General features: G+C 32.7%; 1 protein-coding gene across 1 annotated transcript in view; it reads right to left on the bottom strand.

Moving 5' to 3' along the window:
* Positions 1-17,575, bottom strand: part of LOC106457844 (nose resistant to fluoxetine protein 6-like) — a 26,927-nt gene extending 9,352 nt beyond the window's left edge. The window contains exons 1-6 of the mRNA XM_022383893.1: positions 17,557-17,575; positions 13,694-13,867; positions 11,711-11,804; positions 9,040-9,132; positions 5,825-5,990; positions 4,592-4,671 (exon numbers count right to left, since the gene is read on the bottom strand). Coding sequence (XP_022239601.1) covers positions 4,592-4,671; positions 5,825-5,990; positions 9,040-9,132; positions 11,711-11,804; positions 13,694-13,867; positions 17,557-17,575 — 626 coding nt within the window. The remainder of the gene's footprint in view (positions 1-4,591; positions 4,672-5,824; positions 5,991-9,039; positions 9,133-11,710; positions 11,805-13,693; positions 13,868-17,556) is intronic.
* Between the last annotated feature and the right edge of the window lie 289 nt (positions 17,576-17,864).

Raw genomic sequence — 17,864 nt, 5'->3', positions numbered from 1 at the left:
ACGGTTGGAAAGTAGTTGTTGAATGCTGTTAGCAAACCCACAGCAAGGTTTGAACCAAGCACCATTAGAAAAAGCACCAAAAATCCAACAATGGGCTTCCTGAAAAAAATAACATTGGATGATATTTTTTTGTCTGTTTATTGTATACAGTGCAGTTACGTTGTAACGTGCGGAACAGTATATTAGGAATATATGTACTTCTTATTTTACGAAACATTCTCTCACAATCTTCTTGTGCTGTTTTGATTATATAATCCGATTAAAATTATTTAATTTCATTACGTTCACTCTATGGTTAAGTCAGTTTTTTTGGCTTAAGTGTGTTTTCTTTACGGTTTCTCAGAAATGGCTTATGTGAAAAGAGTTTTGTTGACAATATGCAATTTTTGAGTATTTATAACTTCAATTAAGGATTTTTAGAAGGTTTGTACAACAAAAAGGTTGCAACGCTAAAATAGTAAGCAAATCGTACCATTTCGTTACTTTGATCAATATAAAATCACTATTTTGGTATACTGTAATTATTTTAGGTATTGACACTTCCTTTTTGATTCAATACTGTATTTACAATTAAATACAAAGTACTGCAAATGGAATTAAGTAAACAGTGGAAATCTTTTCTTAGAACTTTTGATAAAGTCTTTTCAGAAACACTGTATAGCACATAAACATATCAACCAAGATAAATGCGAGACAAATATCTTTTTTTGTTAATAGATATCACTGTAGTACTTAATTGATTGAGGTGATATATACATATATATATTTCAGTTTGTAGGCAGTATTATCTACTTAGAAATTACTGTTTTGTGTTGTTTTCTGGCTTGTACAAGATATTCAACTTTACCCCCAATTTGCACAGTGAGAAAATGGCATTCAGAGTTGGCGATTGGGGCTGTTTTCCTCTTATCTATCAGTTCGAAGTTTGTGACGGCTATGTTTTGTGTAACTTTGCGAGAAAATTATGGAATAATCAACCAATCATTTAAGTAAATAAGTCTTGTGACTTAAGTTACAAAACCATTGTCTCTAACATCACTGAAGGATAGAAATGGTGCTAATGAAAAGTCAGGCTTTAATTATAAATCTGTAATATGTATCATGTGATGGAAAATGAGAATTTATTAGAAAGCAAATCAAATTACACTTTCAAAGAAAAAGTTAAGTTAATATTACTTTCGAAGATAGTGTGATCAAACACATTCTAATAAAATATCTGACCTTTAAGTAAAGGAATGATAATCGTGTTTGAAACACAATAGTAAAAGTATATAGCAATGAAACTTAGAATATTGATGTTCATTTTACAAGACTATTAAAATTGTTAATTCATAAGGAAGGAGCATAGGGATAGTGAAAGCAATACAGAAACAAAATAGTTTAAAGTGAAAATGCAGTCGCAAAAAATGGTAAACAAACAAGCTTAAGGTTTTAGACATAAGATAAATGAAAAATTAGGAATTTAAAAACCTGCAAGTATGGACAGTAAACTAGGTAAGCATACAAGGTTAGTGATAGTGTAGACATTATTTACTCAAGCTACAATTCCCTATTTTGACTCCATGCTGTTAGCTAGAATTACATTTGGTAGAGCGAAAATAATGATTTGTAGCTTGGGTAAATAATGTCTACACTATCACCAACCTTGTATGCTTAACTAGTTTACTATCCATACTTGCAGCTTTTTAAATTCCTCATTTTTCATTTATCTTGTGTCTCCAACCTTGTTTCTTCAATTTTTTTTTGTATGTATGATGGACATCAAAATTTATAATAGCAATATTGTCCTATTTAAAACGGTTTAGTTTATTGAAATAAATAGTTTGGATTGGCTTTATGCAAATTGGATGGCTATTTCTCCCGATATCATTACCACAATGTTGTCATTGATAGTGGTACTCTATGTATGATTGCTATGATGCATGGTGCTCAACATACCTCATGTTATGTATTTGCTTGTAAAATATACATAGCTACTATATTTTAGCTATATGGGGAGTTTGTAAACACTGGATTGGAAAAACTACTGAACTATACTGGAATGGTGCATGGACTAGATTTTGTAACCGCATGAATTCTATATATATGCCGGCTTTACACTTTTTTTAAGTTGTAAAGCCGTATATATAGATAGCCATACGAAGTTTTCAAGTTATGTAGATACATGCATATATATTCAATGCGAATATAAGAAAATGTGTCATAATATAATAGGACATGTATACAAATAAACATTTTTAATACTTCTTATAGTTGTTATACATGTAGTTTCCCCTTCCTCTTCCTCCTATCCGCTAGCCACGGTTTTGGTTCAGTTGGCCAGATTTCCTCTTAGAGTGACATACTACACCCTCTACAAGGTTTAAAACGTGTTAATTAACAATTATGAGTTGATTGATACACCTCCCCTTCCTCCATTTCTAACACTTCTACACTCTACACTCTGATGGGCAGCCGTTGCTGCTGCATACTTTATCTGAAACTAATTATTTTCTAAATAATATATATAGCTACAGAATTTCTGCCTCACTTTCGCCTAGAATCGCCATATCCTGCTTGCACGATTTTTGTCACTCCTTATAGTCAGCTTCAGCGAAGGCGGCTCTATCTGCAGTAACTATAAAATTCGCAATCAGGCAGAATGGTCTATAATTAGACCCTTAGGATCGACAATCACCGTGATTGACGATCCGATGCTCAAAACTGAACTTGATGCTATCTTTAAATTATGGCTTAAGGATATCTGTCGTGGGAGACTAGCTGATACGGTACATGATGATTTATTGTAGCTAGTGACTATTTGAGAGCATTAGTTCGAGACGTAAAAATTTAAGCTGCAGCTGGATATTGTCATGGAGTTTTGTTTCAGAATATAGTGAGCATTTATAACTTCTGCGTAACTATATATATATAATGCATAGCAATGGGTGTATATATATATATGCTTAGACTAAGACACAACCCCCCTCTAAGTGCGAGAAAAGTTTACCAGTAGAAAAGCAGCGTTTTCAAATAAAACAAATAAGTCTAAAACAATGCTTGAAATAAACCTTCGTGTCTTTTAAAGTAATTATTCTATGAATGTGTGTACTAGAATTTAATTTTATGTGTATTGTTTTTCACTCCTTCACTTCATACATAATATAGTGGTTGGCCCCCTAAAGACGCCGATTGTATCGTCGATTATTGGCTGGTAATTCTTGTTTCACGCTGTACTTAAGCTTTTTAAGGGAACACTGAATATTTGTAAGAAAACTAACTTTGAGGGGTAAATGAGAATATTGTTTACACTGGAATTATTATATATTTAACTTATGAAAAGTATAGGAATAAGTTGAAAAGTACCCTACGTAATGTGCAATGATCCGTTTAGTAATGACGCCCCGGTTTGATTGCAATACTGACGCCAGTTTTTGCTGTAGGCTGCCGGAAAAAATAATAACAAAAAGAACAAATGGACGATCCTTATTATGAACGACTACCGTGGTTCATCATTTAGAAACATCCACATTTAACAATACGAAACAGATTACCGTAAAAGCAGCAATTTTATCAAATTTAACTATGTGCAAAAATAAATCATAAAAACAGACCTTACTCGAGTAAATACGGGTTTATTTTACTTTTTTGAGTATGTATATGAGATTACCTTACCTTTTTTGACGACATATTGGTTTGCTTTATCATTTTGAGTACATATGGACTTGCCTTACCTTTTTGAATACTTAGGGGTTTGTTTTATCTTTCTGAGTACATATGGGTTTGATTTACCTTTTTGAGTACATGTGGGTTTGTTTTATCTTTTTCACTGGATGTTATTAACCGATACATTAAGAAGTCGTAGTGTTTTGACACTGGAACTTATTACCAGTGTAATATACAAACAGAAGAAACAGTTATTTATATTTACTCACTGGAGGCGCTAGATTCCTTACATGGGGAAATAGTATCTAAACTTCTGTCTAGATTTCTCACTTATGATTTTTCTACCTTACATTGGTGACTTTTTAGGATAATAGACATTAACAATAGTTAGGTAACAAATACCATGTCATATCGAGCTGAGAAATGTAGTTTCGATCCTTACGATCAACTCAGCTAGTTATATCTTTTATCCCTTGGAAAACAATTGATTGATGCTGTGATAATTTCTTGGAGTCTGAAAGTTTTTTAATGTTTGACATAGACGGCTTCTGAGTACATATAAAATCGTATAAAACAAAGATAGAGAGGAGTGGAAACGAACGTTACTCAATAATTTCACATTTTAGTTTACATTCATTAATCTCAGTTTTAACTGTGAGCGCTTTTGACGTATTGAAATATAGAAAAATCCACGAAACTTACAACTTGTTTTCTTCCGCAAAGATGTGGGCGTAGTTTTTTTTTTTCAAATTAAGTTTTATTCTTAGAATATTTTGATTTTAATGTAAAATTTTCATTTCTGGTCTACATTTTAATTTCGAAATTCAGCCAAAATTTTTGAACTAACTTCGTTCATTTGATTGGAGCTGTTTGTTGAATCCCAATCCTCCAATGAAACTTTCTTTTAAACAATAAGGAATGGTCAGATATCTATAAATTAGCTTACCAGAACAGCGGAATCAGGATAAGCAAGGATATTACATAAAGCTGCATGTCCACAGAGATATACCACAGATGTGGAAGACACTAAAAAAACAACAGTAAATATGAACAACTGAATATCTCGATGTTCATCAGCATAAACTACGATATTGTCCAAAAAACATCATTTTCGATAAAATATTTTGTATATCTGCACAACATCGAAGTTTTCATAAAAACAATATAAATAGGAGATAAAAAACAATTACATTTTTACTTAAATCTAATGACAGTAAAATATAGATGTACAAACAGAGAAGTTAAAAAATAATTATGTTAGTAATTAGGTCGAATGAAGGTAAAATATAGATGCACAAATAGAGAAGTTAAAATAAATAATTAACCTGTTAATTAGATCGAATGAAGGTATAATTAGAGAGGAAGAGAGAGAGGTTAAAAAGGAAGCGACAGCAAGAAGTAGATACCCCGAAAGTTAACCTTACACTATATAAAGATGTTATTATTAAATATGGAAAGATGAGAGCTTGTGAACGTTTCACGTGATACCTTTTTAATGAATAAAGAATATAAAATACAAGTGTTCTTTAAAAAAAGGACAGTGTACTCCAAGGAATTTGATAGGCCTAATACTTGTAATAAAACTGGCTATAGAATGTATATATTGTATATATATATATGTATAAATAGCGTTTCAAACCAACTTTCATTTGTCATTATTCAGCTCAGCTGACAAATCCTGGTGTTAGGTCAGTGATTTTTAGCAAGTAGAAGACAATATTTTTGTGTATTTCCAATGTTTGCACAAAGCTACGCTAGAGCTATCTGTGCTCACCACCTCTAATTTTGAATTAATATACTATAGGGTAGAGAAATAGACAAAACAACCACTGCCAAATCTTGGGCTGCCTTAATAGAATAATTGGGTTTGACTGTCATTGCGTGATTTTTCTCTGCAACTCCACTCGATCATTGATCTTCGGATTCACAGTCCAGTAAACTAATCACTCGGCCATGCCTGTTCTAGCAGAAGGTAAATCTGAAATATCATTTTTAGACATCCCAGATATTAAACATGCAATAAACAAATTAAAAGGATAGTGGCAAAATTACAGACAACCGTGATTTTTATTTAGAAAATTGGGGATATTGGATTCCAGTGCTTGGTCAGATTTCGGAGTTCACTAATTCTTAAGGAACTAATTAAATCTGAAAGAGGTCCCTGCGTGATGAAACTTACTCTGTATTTATGGTCTCTCCAGTTATTTATATAAAGAAGATTTGCCCACCAGGAGCTCCTGCAACGTTCAGCTTCACTTCGTACTTGCATGTCCCACAGGGGGCCAGAGCCCAATCCTTCCATTAAAATCAGTATAGAAATTACCAACATCAACGTCGGAGTTAGTCTGTCAAAACAAAGGACATTTAACTAAAGATTATGCCAAAATAAAGAAGAAAAAAAAAGGAAAAAAGAAATGATTTCATATTTCTGGATTTCGTGACTTGATTTTAAAAATATTTTATTATTATTCTCCAAAGATTCGTGTCTGCAGTTCTATGTTAGATTTTTTTGTGTTAAAGTGTTCCTTAAACTTTTCAGAGTTTACTCTTTCTTTAATGTAACGAGAGAAAATAACGAAAGGCTAGAATCGATTGCAATTATAGCTTTTTTATTCACGTTCAACTTATTTTTATACATTTCATCATAATTTCCATATTCACTACTTATCTCTTAATTACCAATACGAGAATCTAATATTTCTACAAATTTAAGATACGTTTTACACTAATAGGAATACATATCGGTTTGGTGCTTTTAACCTCTTCCGAGTCAGACTATTTTTTTTAATGACATTAAAACTTCAGTAATCTTTATTTCTTGATAGCCTATACTTATTTATTAATGAAACAAAAAGTTCTTTTATGATCCCTTATTATATTTGTCCACAAAATTCCCTCGATAAATAAAGGTTGCATATATGGATTTATACGTAATATATATTAAATCCAATGAACCTACAGTAAAGAATAGGAACGCTATTCTACAGTGTTTATGATACATAATTCACAATAAATCCGCTAGAGCTCAGCACAAACATCTAGCGACTACTGAATGTAATAGATGCATGCAAATAAATTCTGGCAGATACCTAAAAATACGGCTTAAAAAGAAGAAGTTATCTCGGACAAATCACGGAAGGGAAGGGGTTAAATCAGATTTACTCAGTAGGTTATTAATTTTCACGGATCATAGTTTTTAGTTAAAACAAGCTAGAGATACATAGATAACTTAAGTTTATACGTTTGATATTTTAATTACAAATTAGTTACAAAAAATACACTAATTGCTAACTATTTTATATGAATCATTCAAAGTGGTGTTAAAGTCCAAGTCGACTTAACAGCACGTAAACATAACAATATTATCACGTGGATTAAAGTCTTGAAAATCTTTGAAAAAATTAATTTCGACAACCTATTACATTGATTTCTGAGGCCAGACATTTCATTATGTACCTAAAGACAAAATACTTTCAAAACTCTGTCAGTAATTTTCCAATTTAATCCCTTTTGATTGAAGCCTTTCCAGTAAGTTTCTACTATTTATGTAAAGTATTTGGCGTCCATTTTTACTATTGTTTCACTTATGATCATTAGATTAACTTTGAGTACAGATCATTCTTGATAAACGTGAGGTGTGCAAATATTCTGACTTCTATCGCTTATTTTGCTACCGTTTAGTGCCACGAAATATCCCTCAATAGTTTTTGTGTAGATTTTTTAAAATGTTTTTTTCGAAAGACTACTGGAGTCACGACTCTCGATCAGTCAACATTGAAAAACCTTATCACTTCACAAATAACCACTGTAAATTGTTCTTGTTTAGTTACAGCATATTATAATCGTCAGTTAAATACTCTACTAGCATAATGTGAAAGGTCGGGTTAACTATTGATATATAATTCAATATCCTTAGACCTTAAGAAGTTGGGTGCATAGTTTGACCCTTTTTTACCCTAACGGTTCGTTATTATACTATTCGAAAACAATCTGTGTCTAACGTGTAAACTGTTATAGCTTATGAGGGACAGAACTATTGACTAGATACTCTTATATAACACAAAGAAAAACTTCTTTGTAGATAAAAAGGGCATCTTAAACATAATTATACTCCAAAGAAGAAGGAAAACAAATTATCACTATAAAGAACTATGCGAAAAAGGAGAAACAAGTGACCGCAAAAAGGAGTAGAAAGTAAACAAACAATTGTAGTTGAAGTAAATTTAAACAACATAGAGAAAATACTTCGTATTTGGATAGTATCGAGACAAAAATAGTGATTTAGGAAATGTAGTTATGACCTTGTGGTTAAGGTGCTCGCTTCGAAATATAAAGATCGCGAGTTCAAATCCCGTCACCGAACATGCTCGACCTTCTAGTCGTGATGGAGTAATAGTAAGACGGTCAATCCCAACTATTCGTTGGTAAAGATTAGCCCAAGAGTTGGCGGTGGGTGGTTTTAATAAGTTGCCTTTTCTCTAGTCTATCACTTCTAAATTAGGGAAGGCTAGCGCAGATAGCTCTCGAGTATCGTTGCACGAAATTCCAAAGTCAAACAAAGTAATATAGTTCTGAAAAATACTAGCACGTAGCAACGCTCAAGTTGTTTATAAATATCCAAAATCATTAACTTCAGTTATAGATATTTTTCAGTAAATCTAGTTATTCAGTACACAGTTCACTTACTGTGTTGACTTTTTCCCACTGGAAGTTAGTTTTCTGTCCTTCTCAGTCACCCTCCCCCTTCTTTCACACAATATTACCCTTTAATCTAGTAATTTTGTTTTTAAATTTGAATTGAAAGTCGAATTTTAAACTGTTACAATGGAGGCCTGACGTATCCAAACCTAATTTTGACCATAGGAAGGCAGCAGCCCTTGCCTCTACAAGGGCTTTCACAGGTTATTTGAATCAAATAATGAGATTGACAGTTACTTTTATAACGCCTCTACAACTTAAAATGCGGAGTATCTTCAAACATCATGTCTCAAACAAAGAATCTACAGTATGTTGTGTGAAACGCTTACCGCAAGGCCATGACCGACCGTTTTAACGTTTGTGTTTTAGAGTAAAAATATTTCCCTGGATACAGGATAAATAAATATTATTACAACCATTATAAACTAATGATTAATTATCGATATCATTTAGATGGTTATTTACTTGATGGGGCTTTAATACTGTTAGTCTACTGTAAATAAATCGAAGTTATTAAAACGATAATGATAAATATAAAGAATTAAGTTACTTATAAACAACAAGAACAATCATCAATATTTCTTTAATGCGATGAAGTATTGTATTATAGCGTATAAAACCGAAACTTTGCTTTTATGGATTATTTTATTCGTATATAAAATACAATCAAACCCTTAGGAAAATAATTGCTTCTACCTCCAATATCTATGGAACAAATACAGTCCAAAATTCATTTTTCCTTTAGACTTTTCAAGTCGCCGTAATGTAATGTAGGCCACCAGGAGTCCACTGTAAAACCAAAGTGTTACTTCGTTAATAAAATAGTGTGTTACTACATATTTTTTGGACATGTCTAAGATAGTCATATAAGTAAACCATAAAGTCAAACTGCAATACGTTAACAAAACTGTAAGTGTTGCTATTTCTATCAGTTTATATCATAGAAAATCTGAGAAGATTAAACATGTGAATATATTATTTCATCTACGTCGTTTTTAGAAAACCGTAAGTAAAACTGTACTACATTACGGTAGTGATACTCATCTACAGTTTGAACATTTATAAGGCGACACTAAACTGTTCTTTTCAGGAAAACGTGGCTTGTTAGTGTATGGATATCTAGAATTTGAATGTTAACACGAACAAATTGTCCTTTTCAGGACAAGATTGTAATTAAACTAATATACGAGTACATCGTGAAGTACGCTGTACAGTAAAACTGTAAAAGACGCAATATGCACATAAGTTGTGAAAAATTATATGACAGTTAAGAAGGTAGGGAACAGATGGTAAGCTATATATACCACGCCCGATATAAATATATCTGTCAAATAACAAACACACATATCCTAAAGACAAAGACAACATAAATATATTCCAGAAAGTTTATAATAATGGGTCAGATTTATAAAATACAGATGTCTTTACGCTATATTCTCACAAACTTTGTAATATGGCATTTCATATGTCATGAGTAAGGCTATTTTTGGATTTAACAAATTTAGGCTTAGTATTTTTCATGCCCTCCCACATGGTGGGCAGAGCACAGATAGCCCATTGTGCAGCTTTGTGCTTAACTACAAATAAACAAACATTTTTCATGTTTAATATAATCACATTTCATTTAGCACACCTTTTAGTCTTACTAGTGTTACAGCTTTTAATAAACTTCTTGTGCGTAAACTGAAAATTATGATATTATATAACATTGACGTCCCTTTTATTCAGATCTCTATCAGTTTTTAAACCTAAACAAGGTATAATAATGGCGGTCAGAAACAAATGTTCTTAATCGCAAGTCTCATCACGTTCATGTAGTATGTCCAAATAGAATTCTCGTTTGGCAAGTACAGTCATTTAAGGATTAGCATTAAAATCCGGGTTTCGGTTTCCTGCAACGGACACAGCAGATAACCCAATATGTCTTTGCTCTAAAGCAAGAAAACAGACAGATAACCCCAGAAACACGAAATGTTTATAGAACCAACATACGAAAAAGCTTTATTATCTATGACAAAAAATATAACAGAATCGTGTTTTCTTAATGTTTCTTGTTTTTTAGTATGTTGTACAATTGTTTTTCAAGTTATACAATTAGTATAGAAATATTTTTTAAAAAAGATTTTTTTTATTCACAATAACAATCCATTAAAGTTTACAATATCTTGTGATTTAGTGTTGGTTTCTCCCTAACTAGATTGAATATTGTCAAACGAATTGGCTAAAGATATGCGAATTTGAGGTGATAAGTCGTATACTCAGTATTTATATATTTTTTGCTTATTTAAACACGGTAAAGTGCCGTATTGTAATTAAGGGTTACTATATTTTACGGATTTTACGTTTTTATCGTTTTTATTTCAAGTATATTGTTCTCACTGGTTTTTATCTTTGACGATTACACGAGCAGCAAATAAGTTACCCGCATGGCCAGGTGGTTAGGGCACTCGACTCGCAATCAGTGGGTTGCAGGTTCGAATTCTCGTCACACCAAACATGCTCGCCCTTTCAGCCGGGGGGCGTTATAATGTGACGGCCAATCCCACTATTCGTTAGTAAAAGAGTAGCCCAAGAGTTGGCGGTGGGTGGGGATAACTAGCTGCCTTCCCTATAGTCTTACACTGCTAAATTAGGGACGGCTAGCGCAGATAGCCCTCGTGTAGCTTTGCGCGAAATCCATAACAAACAAACAAACAAGCAACTAAGCGCAGGTGTAGGATCGTGATGAAATCAGGAAATATGGGTTAAAATCGTAATAAGCGTATAATGAATTATGTGATCAATCCTTCAATCAAATGAAGCTATTTTTCGGTGTATAACAATCATTAAATAAACTTCTAAATCAACAATGTGGTTTGCTAAGCTTGACAATGCCAAAGGGCTATGGGAGAAAAAAAACAATAACAATAAACAATATAGTTTGGTAAACATTGTAATGTCGAAACGTTATGTGAGAATACAGTGATATCGTTTTGTGGATTTTGCATCGCAGAAGCATAATGTCGGAATACAACAATATAGTTTGGTAAACTCAGCAATGCCGCAACATTATGTGAGAACACAATAATATCGTTTGGTGGATTTTGCAACGCAGAAGCATAATGTCGGATTACAACAATATAGTTTGGTAAACTCAGCAATACCGCAACGTTATGTGAGAACACAATAATATCGTTTGGTGGATTTTGCAACGCAGAAGCATAATGTCGGATTACAACAATATAGTTTGGTAAACTCAGCAATGCCGCAACGTTATGTGAGAACACAATAATATCGTTTGGTGGATTTTGCAACGCAGTAGCATCATCTGAAACAAAATATTCTATATTTACCTGAAAATCGTTATTTTATCACCTCCGTTTCTTACCTGAGGAAGAAAAAGGTATCAACACTGACCCAACCATTCAATATCACTTCAAAAGCTAAATCTTCAGTTGAATCTTGCAAGTCCGAGAGATCGCCTAAAAAATAGAAACCTACAGTTATTAGGATAAAATTCGTAGCATAGCACACTTTAAAACTGTGAAATATGATCAAATTACACTTAATTCCACACTTAAAAACACTTATGTTTGTTGTTAAGCGTAGTACAGACTGCACAATAGGCTATCTGTACTGTGCCCATAATGGGTATCGAAACCTGGTTTTTAGCGTTTTTAAGCCTTCAGATTTACTGCTGAGCTACTGAGTGGCTTGTCGATTTGTCATTTTCTGTTATTAATAAAGTCAGCCAACTCAACGCGGAATCACAAGAAAAAAATATCATAAGTTCTATGATGTTTTACCACGTACCTTTAGGAAAAAGTATTAAAATATCTAATTGTGTGATTTAATAAATAACTACGTAAAAAGTTCTCTATATATCTTTTTCTACACCGCTAAAATCCAGGGTTCGATTCCCCGCGGTGAACACAGCAAATAGACCAATGTGGCTTTTCTCTAAAAACAAACAAGCAAACAAGATATAATTGTTTAACAAGTGAAATATGCGAAGGATAAATATTTAAAATAGTTTTGTGTTTGTAGAAAAAAATGAATAAATTACTCTTCCCGAAATCTTTCCACTTAAAGACAGTTTCTGCTGATCGTAAAAGAAACAAGGCAATTAAAACGGTGTTTTTTACATCATTCAGTGGCGACACATCAATAAAGTTACACCGAAACAATTTAATAAGTGGAGTTTTCTTTTTTCATTGATATCCAATAAATGTTTTATCGTTCTAGGTTATAAAATCATTAAGAAATACAACAATAATTAACATAGTATGGTGACATACTCCATGTGTTATCATCTCGATATCTGATCAGATTTTTATCAATCTAAAATAAAATACAATAACTGAAGTGCTTTATTGATTTCCAGTAAGTGTTTTGTCATGAAAAACACAGCAATGGTTAACAAAATACGGTGACATAGTTCATGGCTTATCACTCTGAGTTTTATCAGGTTTTATCAATCTAAAATAAGAAATATAGTTAATATATAGGACTATTTCTTATCGATAAAATGTGGACATTTTTGATAAAACGTATATTAAATAAGATTATAAGTAGTTAAGGCGAATATATGTTATACCATATATTATTTATAAAAAATGAATCAGAAATAAGTGTATTACAAATAAACGTCACACAATGTAAAAAGCATGTCACGCAAATTAAATACAGACACAAAACTTTAATCAGTACGTTAAATGTGTACTATATCACTACTTACAAAACACATTCGGCTGTACAAAACTGTATTGTTCAATATTTATAAAAACGAAACAGTATGTGTGGTAAAACTTTTCAGGATGTATATCAGTTAGAGAAGCGAAACTAAAGAACTGATGAATTAGCGAAGTGTTTTATACACAAAGCGACTGACAACTGTATAAGGGGCTATGATAAAATATTCAAATAATGGATACATTGATATAGTATGTATTATAAATATGCAACACTGCTATAATAGTTGTCTCGTTAAAATAATGGTTTTACTTTTAACGTTTTAGGAGATATAAATAAATCTAGATTACAATGTTGATATATTGGAAGAAAAATAACGATGCCAAATGTTCAAGGCCTGTGTGTATATATATATATTCCGAAATTACAAGATTCTGTTTGAAGAGATATTTGTATAATAATGATATCTAGTTTTATCTCAAAATTAAAGTATAATCTCTTTTGTCATGTGTACTGAGTATTTTACAAAAGAATCAAGTATTTAACTTGATATATGAATATCTCCCCTTCTTTTATAAATTTGTACAAATATGTATTTTCCTAAAATGGTAAAAAAAAGTTATATTAATAATTACATCTAAGGGCAAGTCAGTTAAATACAGGATCAAACCTTACTTACGAAATGAAACCAGGAGCGCAAAGGCATACGTGTGACACAGGATTATCCACGTCAAGGTAATAAATCGAATTCCATTTAAGGCTGATATTTCACCAGGACGTTGATTTAGGTCAAAGAGCTGCTTCCCGTTCGAATAGAGAGAAAAAGCTAAAAAAAACTTCTGAACCAGTTTACCTAAACAAAGAAGAAAAAAAATCAGTCATGCACACATCTCTCAAATTTAAGAAACACTGTAGAGGTTTATTATAAAATAGAATGTTAATAAAATTATACTTGCCAACAAATTATTTTTATCAGATATAATTATAGGCGGTCTAGATAGCTCTTGGGACGCTGATTCCAAATCTGGTTTTGGTTTTCCACTGGCGCGTCAAGTTTTCGTGATGAGACCGATCAAATGTTAAAGGTTATTGCCTTAACTATAAATTAAGTTGTTGTACATTTCTTTTTCGTAAGTGTGTACTGCATAAATTTAAACAAATGTATAGTGTGTATATCGTTTATGGGAATTATAATGAAAAATGAATAAAGTTGTAACGTTAACTAGTCTAATGTGTGATTATTACCTGAATTGTGCTGAAATTAACACCAGTCATATTTCGATAACTAGATGTGCTAGAAGAAAACCGAAAACACATTTGAAATCAGCGTGCAAAGATGGTTTAGAAAAGCGTGTTTACATCTTTGATGAGAGAAAAAAGTTTGACTTTGTCGACCAGTGGTATGTTTTTTGGAATAAAGAATTAATCGAAATAAAACCCTTAAAAGAAATAAGCACGCTCTGAAATATTCAGTCAGTTAATAATAATTAAACTTCAAATATCCACTGTTTTAAAAAATGATATAAAGTGTTTGAATGATATTTGTATTGTATTAGAATATTATCAACATTCTAAATGTTTAAATTTTCCAAATGTTCTGCGTCAGCGGTAAGCTTCTGGACTTACATTGTTAAAATCTGGGGTTCGATTCACCGCGATGGACAAAGTGCAAGTAGTAGTCGTGTAGTTTTGCGCTAAAAGATGGCTAACTTACAAATTCGCGTGGTGACAGTTAAACATGTTCCACCAGATGACAACACTGCAGGTTAAAGCTAAACTTGTGTAGCCAACAACATTCATTAATCATGAACGTCTAGGTAACGCATTTACTGCGCATGCCTGTGTGATATTTTCAAACAAGATTATTTGTGGTTTGAAAAAATCACGGATAAATATTGTTGGATAAAAGCTGATATCATCAGAAGATGAATAATAAAGTATAAATATTAATAAGAGCTTCTGACCATTGATGGCTTTTTGGTGGAGTGGACAGAGACATTTGTCTCGATGGGCATACTGATTACTAGAAATGTTGTGATATCCAAACAACGAATTATTAATAACAACTTCTAAAAGAAAGTGGAGAGGTGTGTATAATGATATTTCAATCTCACTATATCTGCTATATCAACTGCTGATGAGGCCTTTCTTCCATTACCAGGGCTTTCCAGACTGCTGGTTACAGTCGTCGTCGTGGTAGGTACCTTGGTTTAAAACCAGGGGTGGTCAGAAATATGGATTTCTCTTCTCCCCGCTCTTGAACGATCGATTTTCTGCTCAATGTTGGGCTTAATACAAGCTGTTCTTGAGGTGTCTGTAAATGAATGATTCTTTCTGACTTGTCACCTCAAGCAGAACGGAAAAGTCATGGTGAGTAGACCGGAAAAGTACTTTCAGATGTTTGTTGTCGGCTGCATGTTTAAAGGCGAAAAACAGTATTGGTTGAAACAATATTTATATTGGCAAACTGCCTTACAACAATATCTACAATGTGATGTTTATTTGTTGAATCTTCGCGAAAAGTTATAGAGGGCTAAATGCTCTAGTTGATCCTAATTTCGAAGTGACAGATTAGAGAAAAGGCAACTAGTCAACACCACCAATCGCCAACTCTTGGGTTACTCTTTATTAACGAATAGAGGGATTAACCATCTAGTTATAACGCTTCAAAGACTGATAGAGCGTAAACTGCATACTGCACCTACTCAGGAACCAGACAATCCAAGTCCGTTACGGTGTGAACTGGACTGTCTGTTTTTTGTCTGTCTGTTTTTAATTATGCACAAAGCTACACAAGGGCTATCTGTGCTCTGCCCACCACGGGTATCGAAACCCGGTTTCTAGCGTTGTAAGTCCGCAGACATACCGCTGTGTCACTGGGGGGCGAACTGGACTAAGTTACTAAAATGTAAAATTTTAACACAATTTTATTAATTTATTAACATCCCAGCAAATCAGAATTGGGATAAATATTTTTAACATTATGTTATCAGTTATAAATGACGAGAAGTAAAGTATAAAGCTCAAGAAAATTGAAAGTATGATGAAAATTGGAAAATGTTTCGATAGTCCTTAAAGTTTAGCAACACGAATTTAACGATTCACGATGAAATGTAATAGTTTTCTGATTATCATTCTAAAAACAATCGGATTATTATTTTTTCTACGTTTGATATGAAAGCTAAAGCAAGTTCCTGTTGTATTAAAAAATTAAACCTTAGAAATAAAGTAATTGAAATTTCCTACTGTTTTACTTTCGGTACGTAACTTTCTTTAACTTTCCTTAACTGTAGGTAGAGAAATTGACCTATCGGGGGTGAATAATTTACATTTATACCATGGATAGAATATATTATAACAATCTGTCACTTAGTAACAGAAAGATGGTTAAAACAGAAGAGAGAGAAAAAGTTTTAAAAACACAACAGAAACTTAAACTTGTAAGCAATTGCAGTGTATTCGAGTAATGGTCAAAATTATATAATGGATAGTGGTACGATTTAACTTTTATTAGCTATTAACTTGTGAAACAAACTTTGGCACCAGTTCTGTTGTAAGTTTATTTTTCTGGCTATACCCACCCAAATAAAACAGTACAGCAAAGGCGTGATCTTAGAAAATTAGCGCACCACAAAAAATAAGTAATAAATAAATAGAAAAATAATAATGCTGGCACAAAACCAAAAATAGAAGTTTCTGAAAAATGCTAATAACTTTTAGCTTAAAGTTCTTTGTTCTCATCTGTTACAAACTAGTTTTTAAGCGTTTAGTTATTGTGGTTATGCAGAAAACCGCGAAATTCAGCTGCACGTGACGATTACTTACTTCGTTGTAAGAGACACAGCCTAGCATGGCCTGGTGGTTAGGGCACTCGACTAGCAATATGCGGTCGCAGAATCGAACTCCGTTACCGAACGTGCTCGCCCTTTCAGCTGTGAGAGCATTTGATGTGACGGTAAATCCCACTATTTGTTGGTAAAGATTCGCTCAACAGATGGTGGTGGGTGTTGTTAGCTTCTATCAGCAGAATCTATCACTTCAAAATTAGAAACGGATAATATCGAGCAGATTTTCGCGAAACTCAACAAACAACCAGGCTGAATGGCACAGCGATTTTTCCTCCTCGGCGAGATTTGTTGTATTTCGCGCAAAGCTACACGAGGGATATCTGTGCTAGTTATCCTTAATTTTGAAGCTATATATTAGAGAAAAGACAGCTAGTGAAAAACACCCACCGCCAACTCTTGTCAAACCGGATAGTGGAATTATTTGATCGTCATTTCTATAAGGCGATCACGCTACGGTCTCTTCAGCATGGACGAAATAAAAAGAAAAAAAAACGAAAATAAGTGATTAGAAAAATTGAGGTGGATTTTGAAATATAATAAGTAACAGAACTAACAAACAAGCAAAAAAAACGAGAAACATTTTAAACTTTTTTTGAAATTAATCCTAACACTGTTAGTTTTGATTAGAAAAACAAAGAGATGCGTTTCTAAATGGAACGTATTATGCAATAAAAAAAACGACAAACATCGTTACCATTCTTTTCAAGATTCATCCTAGCACTATTGTTCTCTTGTGTTCCACCGTAAACGTTCATTAAATCCAGACTAGTTCCAACGATAGTTAGAAGTCCAAATAGGGCAAAAACACAGCTGTTCAGGGTAAAAAAAACAAAACAAACAACAACAATAAACAAATGAATTTTTGAGCTATGTAAACAACAAAAATTAAAATATGTAGCCAATAATCCTTATTTCATACTAAATATCGCTTCATTTGAATAAGTTGTTTACATTTACGAATATAATATCTCCAAGAATGAGAAAAGCTTTAAACATTTAGGG

The sequence above is a fragment of the Limulus polyphemus genome, unplaced genomic scaffold (genome assembly GCF_000517525.1).
Source record: "Limulus polyphemus unplaced genomic scaffold, Limulus_polyphemus-2.1.2 Scaffold381, whole genome shotgun sequence".
Lineage (NCBI taxonomy): Eukaryota > Metazoa > Arthropoda > Merostomata > Xiphosura > Limulidae > Limulus > Limulus polyphemus.
The sequence above is the reverse complement of the archived record's forward strand: the minus strand, read 5'-3'. Positions and strand labels throughout refer to the sequence as shown.